The sequence below is a fragment of the Strongylocentrotus purpuratus genome, unplaced genomic scaffold (assembly GCF_000002235.5).
Source record: "Strongylocentrotus purpuratus isolate Spur 01 unplaced genomic scaffold, Spur_5.0 spur5_scaffold_9, whole genome shotgun sequence".
Classification (NCBI taxonomy): Eukaryota; Metazoa; Echinodermata; class Echinoidea; order Camarodonta; family Strongylocentrotidae; genus Strongylocentrotus; species Strongylocentrotus purpuratus.
In genome coordinates this window covers 35,077,308-35,092,518 of record NW_022145615.1, presented here as the reverse complement: position 1 = coordinate 35,092,518, position 15,211 = coordinate 35,077,308, and the positions used below count along the sequence as shown (strand labels likewise).

The window sequence follows — 15,211 nt, the reverse complement described above, 5'->3', positions numbered from 1 at the left end:
GACTTAACTCCGTTTCGTTGACGATCAGCCATGCATTAAGTCTTTCGTCTTCTTTGAGCATGGCTGATCGTGGGGAGGGGGGGGGGGGGGTAAGGAGCACTAGTTTTTTTTCTTCTCCCCAATTCGTGAGAAAATTTAGGGCCGAAACAGCCAGTCGGCGAATAAGCGGAAAGGGGGGGGGGGAGGGGGTAAGAGCACTATTTTTTGTGTGGTTCAACACACATCTCCCCCCTTAAGCCAGGGAGAGGGGGCCCGTCTTCATTTTTTCTTCAAAAGAGCTTAAATTTACCTGTTTTTGGAGTCCCCCCCCCCCCCTTTAGATCCGCCATTGGGAAAAATTAGCCACCGGCCCCAGATTTATAGGGTTAAATTTGTAGACGTTGGCACATTGGCATTCATGTATTCGTCGGTAATTAACCCTACCCCCCCCCCCCCAGAAGTGGCATTTATGAGAAGGGGGAGTGGCTCTGATCAAGAAAAGGTTCATTTATCATAAGGGAAAAAAGGGCAATAGTGAGAAGAAAAAGGGCGCGTGTCAAAGTAAAAAGGGGCACTTAGCAGATGTGAGAATTGGCACTTGTAACAAAAGAAAAGGGCACTTGTTAAAATCAAATGAGCACCTCTCAGATTTGAATAGGGGCAATTATCATAAGTAGAGGGGCACTTAAATACCAGAGGTGATAAGAGGCACTTATACGAATCTGGAACGGACAACTATATAGAAATAAAAATGGGCACTTATCTGAAGTAAAAGGGGGCACTTTTCCTTTTTAAAAAGGTGCACTTTAGGGGTACCTGAAAAAGTGAGGGCACTATATGCCCCCACAAAAAGCGGTAAGTATTTGCGTCCGATTTTATGAATCCACTACTACTGCCAGCCGAATTCTGAAGCCTTTCAAAGATTTCAAAGATTTCAAATTTATTCATGTTTCCAACAAAACAGTACAAATCAATTATAAGCATTTAAAACAAATTTAAGAAATACATGTTTGACGATACCTCCGTGTACGTGTCTATACTTCTCGCATTTGAGGGGGGGGGGGGGGGGTGCTTTCAAAGGGAGGGAACATGCATACGCGTATACCCTAAAAAAGGTGTCGTATACCCTTTGCGACCGACCCAAAATCTTGAAATCTACGGTCGGGTTTTTATAAAGGTTTTTTTTTTTACCGTTTTTTGGAAGAAAAAAAGTTTAATGAATAAAAAAAAAATGTATTAAACCCCCACTGTACTACTTGTAGCTATTTGCTCCCTCTAAATAATAAACAACGCCTAAGAAGTGCCTGTTGGTTCCCATATGATCCTCTTTTTCTTATGTTAATTGAGAGCCGATCGATGAGATAGCCACTTGTCAGTGACCTCCGTGGGTGGTCTAACCCCCTGGTCATACTAGTATAGACAGTCTTTAAAGGTACTATGTCCCTTTTGCAGGCCCCAAAAAAATGAAAAGGTTCAATTCCAATGGCATTTGAAAGATAATACTGATTTAGAACTCCCGTAGAAGAAGGGGGCATGAAAATGTCTGTAAGTGGGAAAATAACGACTATTAGTTATCGAATCGACTTATGAGCTATAGAGCCAATAAGTAATAGTCTGATTTTCAGACCAGTGTACCGAATGGTCGTACGTTTTATGCTACGCAAAGATTCAATCAGTTTAATTTTGGCCATTACAAGAAGTGGGTTATTGATGAAGACAAGTGTTCATGTACCCTTTACAGCTCATTTTATGTATGTTATTACCAAAGAAGAAAACAAGCCAGTTAGTCACTCAATAGTGTCTGGCAGTGAAGTCTAGCAAGTAGACAGGTTTCCTTGCATAATTTGAATATTAGGACACTGCTAGCGTTTAAATTTCACAGATAGGACATGCATGACATATTCACAATTCCTGCAAGGTTCTACAGAATTTGATGTTGGCTGCAAAAGGGACATATCTTTAAAGCATTAAAAACTGAGAAAATATCAGCCCAAAGAGGAAGAATAAAAAGCAAACATGACGTAAAGTCCTCGTAGCAAAATTGAAATACCCCCTTGCTTCTTGCTTGGATGGAGGTAATACAACATATATCTTTGTTATAAAGGCCTGACACTGATCGAGTGGGGGTGGAGGGGGGGGGGGTGCTCCGAGCCCATTGTGATTATACATGGAAATTACAACAAAACTTGCACCTTTAATAGTCACTTTACTGAGAGGTACAGTAAAACAATTTGTCTCGTGGATAATTAGACTGGGGAGGTGAGACTAATATGCAAAGATAATGCCAATAGGTTCGATTCCCAACTACTCCTTTACCCTATTTTAATTTATACTAAAATGAATTTAATAATACTAACATTCTGTATATAATAGCTAATCTGTTGGCCATTGACCACGTACACCCAATCCCCAACCACAATAAGCTGCAAAAGGGATTAATCTTGATGATTTGTTTGATGACGTCACATTTAACCACTATTTGCCGTGTGACGTCATCAAACAAATCATTTTTTTTTACAATATCCGAATTTGAACTTCACTCCGAAAGAACATAACAAATAATCAAATAATGACCCAAAATTGGGAACCACCGAATATGCTAGATATTGGCTGTGATATAACCATCCGAATAAAGAGATTTTAATGGGAAATTATTACTGTTCTTTTGCTCCGTGGTTCGTAAATATGAGAGCAAAATAACCGTGATTTCTAGTTTATTCGGATTTTTTTTTCTCTTCATTTTACGAAATCTTGTAAATGTGTGAACCTTAGAAGAAGATAAAACTTGGAAATTACGTTTTATGCTTTCTTTCAAAAAATGAAGTTCAAATTAAGAAATTCTAAAAATAGATTTGTATCATGTCCACACATGAGAAGTAGAAGGTTGAACTTGAAGATTCAAGGGGTGAAATTAGTCTAATTTCAGACGTTAGAATGTGAATGTGCTTAGGGTCGTTATCAAAGAATTGTTAGCTAGGCCTACTGCTATTTAAGGGTAAATTATCTGTTCACTTCATGTCTGATATTTCAATGTCTATTTTTGTGCCAATAAAACACACACTGGGTTGAACTTGAGACACTGCTACATATATAGGCCCTATATATATATTTATTTTTTAAATCAAATAGTATTGATTGAGGTTATCTGTTCAATATTTTTGTGTAGATCTACGAGTACGAGTACGCGAGCTGCCACTAGATCTTGCTAGCTAGCTACGTTGTCCTGGATATCTTTCTTTGGTAAGTAGACCTAGGCTTTAGTAAAAGTTATGCCGTTTTCTTGGGCATTCTGCCGACAATGACTGAAAATCGTTGATATGCTCCTCCTTAGCCGTGATACCTTAACGTGATACTAGTCTATAAGCCCTAGATCTAGACCATAGATCTAGGCTACTGGACAAACTCCCCGGACCGACCCCGCCTGCCGGCGGACGGCGCAGCTTCAGCACCGGTGTGTGTGTATATGGCGACTGTTCTCTGTAATCGGACCGTGCATTAATTTTCTTCTGAACTCTGAGCAATTTTCATTAGAAACAAAGAACTTTCGCAAAATTGACCTACCTTACATAGATACTATGAATGAACTGATTTATTCTGTGTTCATATTGGCCTTCTTACATTAGACCTAGATTTTTTTAGATCAAGTCCAAGGCCAACAATAATGGCCAAGGCAAGGGCAGTGATTGTCAAGGCTCAAGCAATAAAATATTTATAAAAGTATGAATGATCATATTCATAGACTGTAGTTCATACTCTTAACTCGGTGCAGTTAACTCCAGAGAGCTCTGCCACCGAAGTCGTTGGTGCGGCGGGGCTCCCTGGAGTTAGGTGCAGTGAATGCAGACTTAGACCGAAAGCTTCAGTCTCTCTAATCGTCTATCCGTCTTGGTTTAGTTGATGAATATTCATTTTTTCTTTTCGAACGTCCAATAGCTACCGTACCTTCGTACGAGTCAGCCCGGCTTGACCAACGAACTCCCACGAAACGAGTGCTCTGATTGGCCATTTGGCTATGTTTTGGTAGGTTGACCCGGAAATATTTTGGCCGCCGGGTCATATAGCCCTATGTTCGAGTGCATGAATGTACTGTTTCACAGTTCAGACATACAAGTTGGATAATTCATATAAGTAAGTCCGTAAATTATACATTTAATATTGAGTTATCAAATTTTGATAACTGCAATTAGGACAAGTGACATACCGACCTAATTTACATCTGATTTAGAAATCAGAAAATTAGATCTAAATAAAGAAAATCGGGAAGAAAATGTCATGAACGAAAAGATGTTCATAGCCACCCCCACGGTACGAGATCTCTGGGTTACCATCTGTATTGGGGAATGACAACAAATGTCAGTTTTATTAAAGAAATGACCCAAATCAGATGGTTATTTCTGTCTAATGCAGACTGTAGTGACGGAGCGGAATATAACTTACTGGGCCTAAATCTTAACTATAATTACATGAACGACTATAATAAGGATTTATCCTACCATAGGCTGTATACTATACTGCTTGAAGTCTGTCTCAAGAAGCGCTTGAAGTGTTGCTCGTTGAGTGGAGCTCCACCGTCGCTAGTAGTAGTAGACCGAAGAGACAGAAGAGACGGGCAATCAACAGTGTTTGTCGCGTGCAGTCTCAGGTTCAATCTAACGTTCCCAGTGATAAGCACGCCCGCGGAAACTACCGCGGGTGTCGCCTAATGCGGGACTTACGCGCATATGCCGCCAGAGCCGTAGTGGCTCAGGCTGAATCACTACATTATTCCCCACTTAATGAGTTTGAAGCCTACTTCTAACTAAAACTAAACTAAAACTAACTTAAAACTACTCCCGTACCGCAGTGCGGGGTCACGCCGTTCCCGCTGGTGGATGGGTCAAGGACCCTCCTTGCCAGCACCAGTGAAGTCTTGGTCTTTCCAGGGGGCGGGCGCCTTTATCATACCTTACAACGTACTGTATTCCAAACTTTGGTACGGGAAATATTATTTAAAGTACAGGTAAAATGCACTGTAAAATGTAAAATGCACTGTATTCCACAATTTGGTATATTTAAGTACTAAATAGGATTCAAGTCCCGGAAATGTCCCAGGGATCAAGAACAGAAAGAAACAGAAATATACCAGTTAACCCTTACCGTGCCGGTGTCACGTGTAAATGACAAAGAATAGCAGTCCTGGCACGGGCGTAAGGGATTAACGGGGGCATTACAGGCATAGAGAAACAGAAATATACCAGTTAACCCTTACCGTGCCGGTAATACATAATGAAAAAGTGCAATACGTCTTGGCACGGGCGTAAGGGATTAACCGGGGCATTACATTAAATTCCCAAGGTGACCGAGCATGAAAGTGTGAGTGATCAACATAAACGATGAATGGCAATAAGTGTGCAGAAAAGGGGAAGAGCCCAATGGCTCCCCATTCCCCAAGTGCAGTTTGGATGGTACAATGTCCAGAAACTGGGCAGTCCCACATGAGAGCCAAACGGCTCCCTACAGGCAGTCCAAACGGTGCATATAGGAAGTATTAGAATGATAAAAGCAGATCACTGAAATCAGATGGAAAATGATATAGAAGGTGAAAACACTTCAACAAAATAAGATTACATTTTCTGGGCCACTCGGCACCCGGGGGCACAATAGCCACTACCGGCAAGTTCCTGATATCATTCAGGGCACCCAGGCCCACAACACCATCAAGCAAATCCAAAAGGCTCTTGTTGATCCAGAGGAATTACTCCAGAGGAATTACTCCCCCCAAACATGATCATATTCTGACTTATTATTGGAACCACGTAGTGTCACTTGGGAGATATCAAAAGCCGGCCGTTTTATGGCCTCGAACACACATGAGTGCTCTGTCTCCCTGTGGAAAGAATGCTTCCTAGTCAGCTCTTAAAGCGGAGCAGCTAATTCAGCATAGATAACTCCGCTAACCGAAGCAGAAACTTTTCAGTTTTATTTAATTGTTATCTATTCAGTTTAAAAACATCAACACTTAAAGTTCAGGAACTCAGAATGGACGATTTACAATGAAATTAAACAGTGTAAACAAAAGTGAACTAAAATATATATATTTAAGACAAACATGTTATTTCCCAGGAACAGGAACCGGCACCATGTCCTCGCGGACGAGCCGTTGTGAATGGCTTTGATAATGAACCATAATATATATACTTAACATGTTATTTCCCCCGATCAAACACGATCCGAGGAATCCAAAATGGGAGCCTGTGGGTGGGCTGGAAAAGGGAAAGGTCCTTACTCTGGAGCCCTGGACTCCCAACAACCTTACATCTTACCCGCTTCCCACTAGAAGGAGGCACCACGGCCGTCCTAGCGACTACCTGGACAAAGGGACCGACCGAAGAGTCAGGCGGGTCACTAACATTATTTACCTTGACAAAGGGACCGACCGAAGAGTCAGGCAGGTCACTAACATTAACTACCTTGTCCAAGGGACCGACCGAAGAGTCAGGCGGGTCACTAACATTAACTACCTTGTCCAAGGGACCGACCGAAGAGTCTGGCGGGTCACTAACTACATTAACTACCCCAGTATTTACCGATTGTAGGCCTCTCGGTTTCCAGATCGGAGATCGGCCTCGCTCTCCGATCCCTCCAGGTTTTCCGGAACACCAGTAGCCACGGGAGATAGAGGGCGGGCATTGGAAAGCATAGAAAACTCCAAAGACTTAACAGTCTTCAGTATTTCTTCTAGCATACAATCGGTATTGTACGCATGCGACTTAAGACTGGCGACTTCCTCTTTTAAATAGCCAATGTCATTCCTGGCCTGAACTTCAAAAGGCGTTGTGACCTTCCCCCGGTCCTCCACGGGAGCCGGACGGGGAACATCTTGACCTTTGGAAACTGTTGGGGAACGATTTAGGGGATGGGGTTGCCTATGATGATAAATTACCGTATCATACCTGTCCACCTCCTGATCGTACATGCAAGTCTGCTGCACCTGCTGCCGAGAAGCCGAATACGTACGGCGAGCCTCGCTCCCATAAACAACACGTTGGGTATGTTGCGCCCACCTGATGGCTTCCAGGGCCTCCTCGACGGACTTCGGGCGCGTATTGAGAGCTGTTAAACCCGCCGCCTTATCCGTACAACCCTGGCATAACTGCAATACCATTTGAGTGCTGTCACCCCGTTGGTCCCGCCCAAAAGCTTCAAAGGACAAAGCTTGGAGCCGATCGGACCACCCAAGAAGAGACTCCTCCGGGAGTTGGCGAGCCGTTCGAAATTCGGCTATGGCCTCCTCCGGAAATCGGGTAGCCCCAAACCGACGCCCCATCGCTGTTAACATATGGTAATAAGAATTAGTGCCCATATCCCTAAGGTTCGAAAAACAATCTGAGGCCAACCCCTCCAAACACCAGCCTAGCGCATCCAAACACTCGCTTGGACTCCACTGACACGATACAGCATAACTGGTGAACTTCCTGAGAAAGGAATGCCAACTTGTTCGCCCATCGTAATTAAGTGACCTCGGCAGACGGGGGGGCCAATCCCGGCGCCCCTGCGACCGGTACTCTCCCTGACCCCCAGGTGAGGATTCCCTGGGAGGATACTGAATGTCAGGTCGGGATTCCCCAGAAGGGGGATATACATAATCCCTACGTGGGGGTTCCCTGGAAAGCGGACTACAATTACTAGAAGGGGATTCTCTAGACGGGGGATAATAATAATCCCTACGGGGGGGTTCCCTGGAAGATGGACCATGATTATTAGGAGGGAAATCCCTAGAAGAGGGATAATCCCTACGTGGGGGTTCCCTGGAGGGTACACTGCTATCATCCCTAAGCCGATAGTCGGCGGAGGGCCCGGCTGGGGAGGGCGCAGACCCGGATATAGGCCCAGCTGGGCCTTCACCCGAAAATGGGGGGTATACTGTATGCCCATAAGGAACGGGACCCGGACTCTGGACAGACTGGGTTTGTGCAGTCAAGGTTTGCCCAGTCCCCTCCCCCACCCCCTGTGCCTGCTCAGCCTGATCCACCCGATAAGGCTCAAAATCAAATAAATGTACCAGCTCCTTGGCTTCATGGAGACGGGGACACTGCAAAAATAACTCCTCAGTTAAACTCCCACATTGCTCCCTCCAACTAAAAATCTTGTGGGACTTAGTTCTATCCACAACGGCCAGTAAAGCCTCCTCAGTCCCATAATTCACTTTAACCCTCTCCGAGGTCATAACCGGCTTCAAATCAGCAACGATTATATAACCAAATGATAAAATTAAATACACATACAATCTTTCCTTCTTGCTTACTTAATAATACCCTACTTAGTTTCCTAATAGCTTACTAAGTGCCTGACAGGTAAATACGGAAACCCTAAACCTCACTGAAAAACACCGCGGAATTATCTCCACGGTGAACAGCTTCAGCGAGCGGGCCAAAACTAAACCCTACTAAGTAACACTAAAGGACTACACTTAAACCGGCAATATACCTCACCGAAAAACACCGCGGAACTATCTCCACGGTATAATGCTCGGCGAGATGGCCGTACAATATTAGTAATGATGAAATGAAGATGAAATTAAATACCACCCACGATTTAACCCAAAATCCACAGATATCCAAAACAAGACTGACAGTCAAAAATCCCACTTAGGTACCTACCCAATCCTTCCTTCTTGCTTACTTACTAACGTACGTAGTTCCTTCAAGGAAAATACTTCTTGCTTAGACTACTTAGTTTCTTAAAGGAAAATACTTGCTTACTTACTTAGTTTCTTACTTAGTTTCTTACAGGAAAGACCTATTGCCTTCTTAAAAAGTAAGAACTTACTTAGTTTCTTTCCAAAATCTTACTTAGTTTCTTTCATAATCTTACTTAGTTTCTTACTAAAAAATTCCTACTTAAACAACCCTATACCCATAGTATACCTCACCGAAAAAACACCGCGGAATCATCTCCACGGTAATAATACTTCGGCAAGAGGGTTGAAACTAGTCTAAATAGAGCCTACCCCTACTTACTAAGTTCTACTTAACCGACCCTATACCTCACCGAAAAAGAACACCGTGGAATTATCTCCACAGTATAAAACTCTGGCGAGAGGATCAAAACTACGAGCACGACAAAAAACGGCTGTACAACTAGTCTAGTGAGTAGAAAAAAAAACGAGCAAATTAAAGGACAAAAACTGACCGAAACCGATGTCAAAATCGAAATACGGCCGTAAAAATACCAACGAGTCCCTAAAAAACTATCCTACAACCCTAAGTAGACAAGAAATGAAAAAATATGAGCTTATAAGGCCCTACGAAAAAAGTTCCAAAAATAAAAAATCCCTTCAACACACGAGTCAACGTATCCAAGATGGCGGCTCGGACAAGTGTGCGACCACAAAAAATTATCCCCAAAACACCGAAATGAGTACCAAAAAATCGGAATACAGCACTGAAAATACTCTATGAGTCCCTAAAATACTAATCTACAGCACTAATCAACTACCAATAGGGAATAAACAAGCTTACAAGGCCCTACGGCTACGAATGAAAGTACAAAAATAGAAAATCCCTTCAACACACGAGTGAATATACCGACAAGATGGCGGCTCAAAAACGTGCGCAATAAAAAAAAAACTAGCCCGAACAGGTTCGGATAAAAAAATTAGCGATTACGCCATTGTAGTGACGGAGCGGAATATAACTTACTGGGCCTAAATCTTAACTATAATTACATGAACGACTATAATAAGGATTTATCCTACCATAGGCTGTATACTATACTGCTTGAAGTCTGTCTCAAGAAGCGCTTGAAGTGTTGCTCGTTGAGTGGAGCTCCACCGTCGCTAGTAGTAGTAGACCGAAGAGACAGAAGAGACGGGCAATCAACAGTGTTTGTCGCGTGCAGTCTCAGGTTCAATCTAACGTTCCCAGTGATAAGCACGCCCGCGGAAACTACCGCGGGTGTCGCCTAATGCGGGACTTACGCGCATATGCCGCCAGAGCCGTAGTGGCTCAGGCTGAATCACTACAAGACTATGCCCTGGGCCGAGAGAGATTGTTCCCATCAGTGACAACTCTCGTTTTGAAGAAGTGCCCTCTGATATTGACTCTTGAGTCTGTTTCATTTCATCTATTATTAAGTCTTTTTTTTAAAAGAAGAAATAGCTTGTCAGGTAGCTAGCCAGTGGCAGTGGCTTGCGAAAAATACAAAAAGTAAAAAATTATTTTAAAAATTTAAATTTCTAACAGCATGAACGGTTTCAGTTAAGTTGTCCATTGTATGTATACATAGTAAATTATATGGCTATCATGGGGTTGCATTAGACAATTCCATAGTTAGAATGATAGATTTCAATTTTTGTCCTTGCAAATGACGATCTTGATTGTTATTTTTGATTTTGGCCTGCAACTGCATTGATCCATCAATTATAATGTAGTTTTTACATTTTGCATCTATAAATTAGAAAGGCTTCTTTGTTTGTTTTTTCCTGTCATGTTTTACCAGATTCCAACAAAATGCAGTTGAAAACTTGACACCTATGCTATAACCTGGATGTGAAGTCCTAACTTAATCTGGAGGAATGGAGAGTTCTGGAAAGAGGGCCAACACCCCAACATCAGAAAAGAAGAGGAAGAGGCCTGCTTCCATTTCTCCAAGAAGAGGGAAGAAAAGACTCTTGCTGTCAGAAGTAAGAAAGCATGTGAACTCTCCACAGCAAGCAAAAAGGATTGATCCAAGCACGTCTTGTGCAAACCTGCCTCGTTCCATAGAGTCATTCTTTGCAAAGGCTAGGCCTCCACAGTACACAGAATGTCCAGTGTGCTCCGAGCAGGTCAAACTGTCTGAGATCAATAGGCATCTGGATTCTGGATGTCTGTCCCAACAAGAGAGTCCCACCAAGGCAGGGGCAGAGCATATGAAACAGAGTGCAAGGAAAGTTGCAGATGTGAGAAACGATGTGAAGGATAAAAGGACGAGACTTCGACTGCAGGACAAGTTTGAATCAAGCCCTTTGTATCAGCCAAGCTCTTTGAGCCTTTCGTCTGATGATAATGAAGAAAGTTCTGTCCGAGATCATGACTCGGGTTGTGGTAGATTATCATCAGGGAAACTCAATATGAAAAGGAGCAGGGTTAATGCCATTTGCAAGACTGAAGGTACTGGTCAGTCAAACCACTCAGAAGACAGTATTGTTCAGTCGTCATCCTCATCAAAAAAGCATGAAAAGCAGGACAGAAGGACTAAAGCCAGATCTCGGTTAAGCTTGAAGAAAATACGGGAGAGAAAAAGTGATTCAGATTCAACTTTTGACTCTGAAGTAGTGTGCAATGCAACCAAAGAAGAGGCTTCAAAAGCTGAATATATATCTCGAGAAAAGAAAGTTACTTCACCCTACTTCAAACGTAAAAGTGTAGACAGTGCCAATACTAGCTCACCAAAAAATGTTGACACTTCTAGTATGCAATCAACAGGAATTTCTGCACAGGACTTGCAAAAATCATTGTCAACTTCTGCAGGAAGACCTGATGGTCTTCCACCTCCAGTCCTTTCTTGTAGGCATACTCCAACTCAAAGCTATACTCCTGAAAAGAAGAGCTCTCGATCAACTTTAAATTCTGTTAGTCCTGCATCCAAAGTGTCTACTCTTTCCTCATTGTTAAAGCAAGGATATTCTTCCAAAAAGGGTTTGTCCAGTGCTTTTGCAAAATCTCCTGACACACCCACAGACAGCAACAGAGGATCTGCAAAGGCTCAAAGAACCCCTGTGAGAACTCAATTATTCTGCAACCAAGCAAAAACCAAAGATAAACCAGTGTCATCATTAACAAGTAGGCCTAGTATTACGCTATCAAAGAGTCATTTGTCTGGAGATGCTGCAAGTGTCTCTTCAAGTACCAGTCCATCAAGTGATATCGCAGCAGTTACATCATTATCCAGTAGCCCTGGTCCAAGCTCAACACTGCCTCCCATGCCTACCATGCCTACCATGCCTACCTCACATACCTCAGCTACCAGTTCATACAACTCACCTTCAAAGTCCAATCCTATCGTGAATAATCAGGGGTCATCACTATCATCATCAAAAGAGAAAAGTGCTTTTGAGTCTCCTGTAAAAACTTCCCTTGTGTTAACAATAACACCCAATAAAGGCCCATCCTACACTTCGCCAGCAAAGTCTGGTTCATCGGCAACGTCGCCTGCGAGGTCAGACACCCTTGGATCTCCGCACAAGCCAAGAGAACCTTACTACATAGTGAACTTCAAGCTGATCTTGAACGCTGTCCTCAAGAATGAGTTTGATTCCCACCTCTTCGATGAGGAAGACCATGCCCAGGTGTCAAAGTTCAACAGTCTCTCAAGTGAGTTCCCATTTTGATACATTTGTGACCAAATTAATAGGAGAGTCTAAAATTATTATTTTGAAATGAAAATCAGGCATGTATCTGTGTGTGATGTTGCTTTGTCTCATACTATGATTTATAAAACACCAGCACCTTTTGCTTAAAGGGATAGTTGAGTTCTGTTTTCAGACCGCAAATGCCTTCAAAGTGCATGGTTATTGCTCTTATTCTTATCTTTGACATTTATAGTGCCCTTTTAGAGCCTAAAATTGCTATGAAGGTAATTTTAGACACCAAAATGTGTGAAATTTAGCCAACACGATCATACCAATTCAGCTCCACTTTCCCCAAAATACGGTGACCGTTAATTAATTATTTAATTAAAAATAACAATACATGGGCCGGCTGGTTGTGCGTAATATAACCAACACCAAAATGCCGACAAAAAAGCCAACATCGGCATTGGCTGAAATACAACATAAAAGGCGCTATTTCGTTTTTTCAACAGCTTTTTCAAATTATCTAATATTTGTGGTGGTACACAAGTATTAGAAATTATATTTATGGATATTTCAGCCGTCTCTGAACCGATTTTGATCAAACAAAGATGATTTTGTCATTTAAACTGTATGTTCTTTCAAATTTGACACTCAGTTTTTTTTTTTGTTTTTTTTTTTGCAGTGCCTTCTGCAACAGAACGCAACAATCCCTTTAAATATTTGGTTATTCAGTACTGGGACTTTGTAGATTATGGGAATATTCCAGGATTGTAAAAATTGTTAGTGTGCTTGTTTTAAATGCCAAATCAGGCTTGTATTGTGGTAAAGGTAAAAACAAAGGAGATTTCAATCAACTACATTGCCCTTTATTTTCAATTTAGAATAACCTTCACAATTAGTATCATACACCATCAATTGTTAGGAAACTGTTATTAATTTTTGCATCGTATTTTAAATCATTCTTTTGCTTCTTTTTTTGACAACTGATTCTTATTTTTGTTTTGTTTACAAAGGTCCTGCACAACAACTGTATGTCCGACTATTCCAAAGGAAGTTCACATGGTTTCGAACTGCCAAAGTTGAATATCCTAGGATCGCATTGAATTTAAAACCTCTCTTCACTGAGATGATAGATGCAGGTTTGCTGATAACAGGTGAGTTTATGAGAGTTATATCTGTAATGTTGACAGTTGTGGTCCCTCATGTGCAGATAGATATACCTAGACAATACATTCTTAAATATGAGTGACTAATTTTTGTGTTCATTGTTGTTTACTTTGGAAGTAAAAAAAGGATGTTGCTTCTGTGTAGAAAAGGATGTTACATCATGTTTAAATATTTGTCACTTTTGCAGACCCTCTTTCAAATGAATCGTCCAAACTTCTGAACATTCAAACTTTTTTGTCACTAACATTTCATTTCAAACTGAAACTATTTCACCCTGATAATGAGTCTGGTTGACCTCCTTTCATTTCTAGAGAGTTCATTGGATGAACTAGCTGTCACACTCAAACTGCTGATGGCCCCTGACCTGAAACAATTGGCCAAGGATTTCAAGGTTGCAGGGAGTGGCCAGAAAAGTGATCTGGTAGAGGCCATCATCAAGTACTCCTCAAGACAACGGTCCTTCTTCTCAGCCAACATGGATAAGATAGTAATGAAGAAGTAGGTATTATGCTTCCATCCTTTCATCTGAACACCATCGCAAAACCATATTAAGGAACCTTTCACACGATTACATACCGGTGTGTTGGCTCAGTCAGTAGAGCGTCTGCCTCACAACCAGGAGGTCGTGGGTTCGAACCAAAAGACGTTAAAAAACAGGAGTTGCTGCTACCTTGTTTGACGTTCAACAATAAGGGATAGAGCAACGTCGATCTGGCGCTGCTCAGTGGCTGCAAGGCTCACGATCAATTGGGCAAAAAGAATTTCCATTTTCGGTTTAACTTAATAAATGTGGAGTGGACTTTAAAATATTATAATTATTATTATTGTTATTATTATTATTATATCTCATTCATTTTGATAAAAATCTAGGTATTCTAGGCATTGTAGAAAACCTGTTATCAGGAATTGACTGCATTTGAATTTAATAATAGAGGTAAATCTAATGAGTTTTTTTTATGGTGACACAGAGCAGTTGACCCATGAATGGTAGAATGTTTGTATGTACTCTAAATTATCAGTTCTGAAAAGAAGCACAATAACCGTGGTCCCTCTGCAAGGGTACTCTACTAATTTGTTAAAAATTATAAGAAACATAACGGCTATGTAGTGCACATGACAATAGTTGTTCGCAAAATTGAATTCAATAGTTTTGCATTGTAATGTAGATAACGCTTAAATTGCCTGATGGGGCTGATTTTTTTGCTCATGCACACATTTTGTTTCTCTGTGCCAGTATAGATGTATCTTTCTTTCTCTAAATTATTTGTTTGCACATCATCTTCTTCTATATCCCAATTTTGACAGAGCCAAGAAACTTCTGGGTAACTGTGTGAAGCTGATCAAGGAGCCTCGTGTAATGTTCAAAAGGATTATCATGCTCTTCTCATTGGTGAGGCAGGATCTTATAGATGAAGAGAAAGGAAGTTCTGGTCAGTCTGCATTGTAAGTAGGGGCCGTACAGAAGGATTTCACAATAAGTGTTAGCTCCATAATAATAATAGCTAGTTCTTATAAAGCGCTTTTCAGGACCGAAGGCCCTCTCAAAGCGCTTTACAGATAAATATATTATTACCCCGGTCATCAGATTCAGGCTTACCTGCACACAATGTATGCTCATTCTCCACTCCCTGGGGAGCATTCCAGCCAAACACCAATGTAAGGGTTTGGGTGTAGAAACAGTGTCATGGCTTATGGCTATCACTACTTCTTTGTGCCTTATGTATAGACAGCGTTAGAGAACTTTGTCTA

The 15,211-nt window shown here is 41.6% G+C and overlaps 2 protein-coding genes across 5 annotated transcripts in view; one reads left to right on the top strand and one right to left on the bottom strand.

Annotated features, from left to right (window-relative positions):
• Positions 1 to 3,131: 3,131 nt before the first annotated feature.
• LOC578527 (fanconi-associated nuclease 1) overlaps positions 3,132 to 15,211 on the top strand; it is a 26,712-nt gene continuing 14,632 nt past the window's right edge. For all 4 annotated transcript variants that reach the window (XM_030976811.1, XM_030976813.1, XM_030976814.1 and 1 more), the window contains exons 1-5: positions 3,132 to 3,219; positions 10,459 to 12,314; positions 13,309 to 13,449; positions 13,774 to 13,960; positions 14,768 to 14,905. In XM_030976811.1, the coding sequence (XP_030832671.1) occupies positions 10,535 to 12,314; positions 13,309 to 13,449; positions 13,774 to 13,960; positions 14,768 to 14,905 (2,246 nt within the window). In that variant the 5' untranslated portion in view covers positions 3,132 to 3,219; positions 10,459 to 10,534. The remainder of the gene's footprint in view (positions 3,220 to 10,458; positions 12,315 to 13,308; positions 13,450 to 13,773; positions 13,961 to 14,767; positions 14,906 to 15,211) is intronic.
• On the bottom strand, positions 4,470 to 8,903 carry LOC115920621. Its single transcript, XM_030976815.1, has 2 exons — positions 6,534 to 8,903; positions 4,470 to 6,479 (listed from the first exon to the last, which is right to left on the bottom strand). Exon 1 carries the CDS (start codon positions 8,183 to 8,185, stop codon positions 6,542 to 6,544), a length of 1,644 nt encoding a protein of 547 aa, XP_030832675.1. The 5' UTR covers positions 8,186 to 8,903; the 3' UTR covers positions 4,470 to 6,479; positions 6,534 to 6,541.

Excerpts from the sequence above, each read along its gene's own strand:
- LOC115920621 (XM_030976815.1), bottom strand. The coding sequence starts at position 8,185 with ATGACCTCGGAGAGGGTTAAAGTGAATTATGGGACTGAGGAGGCTTTA.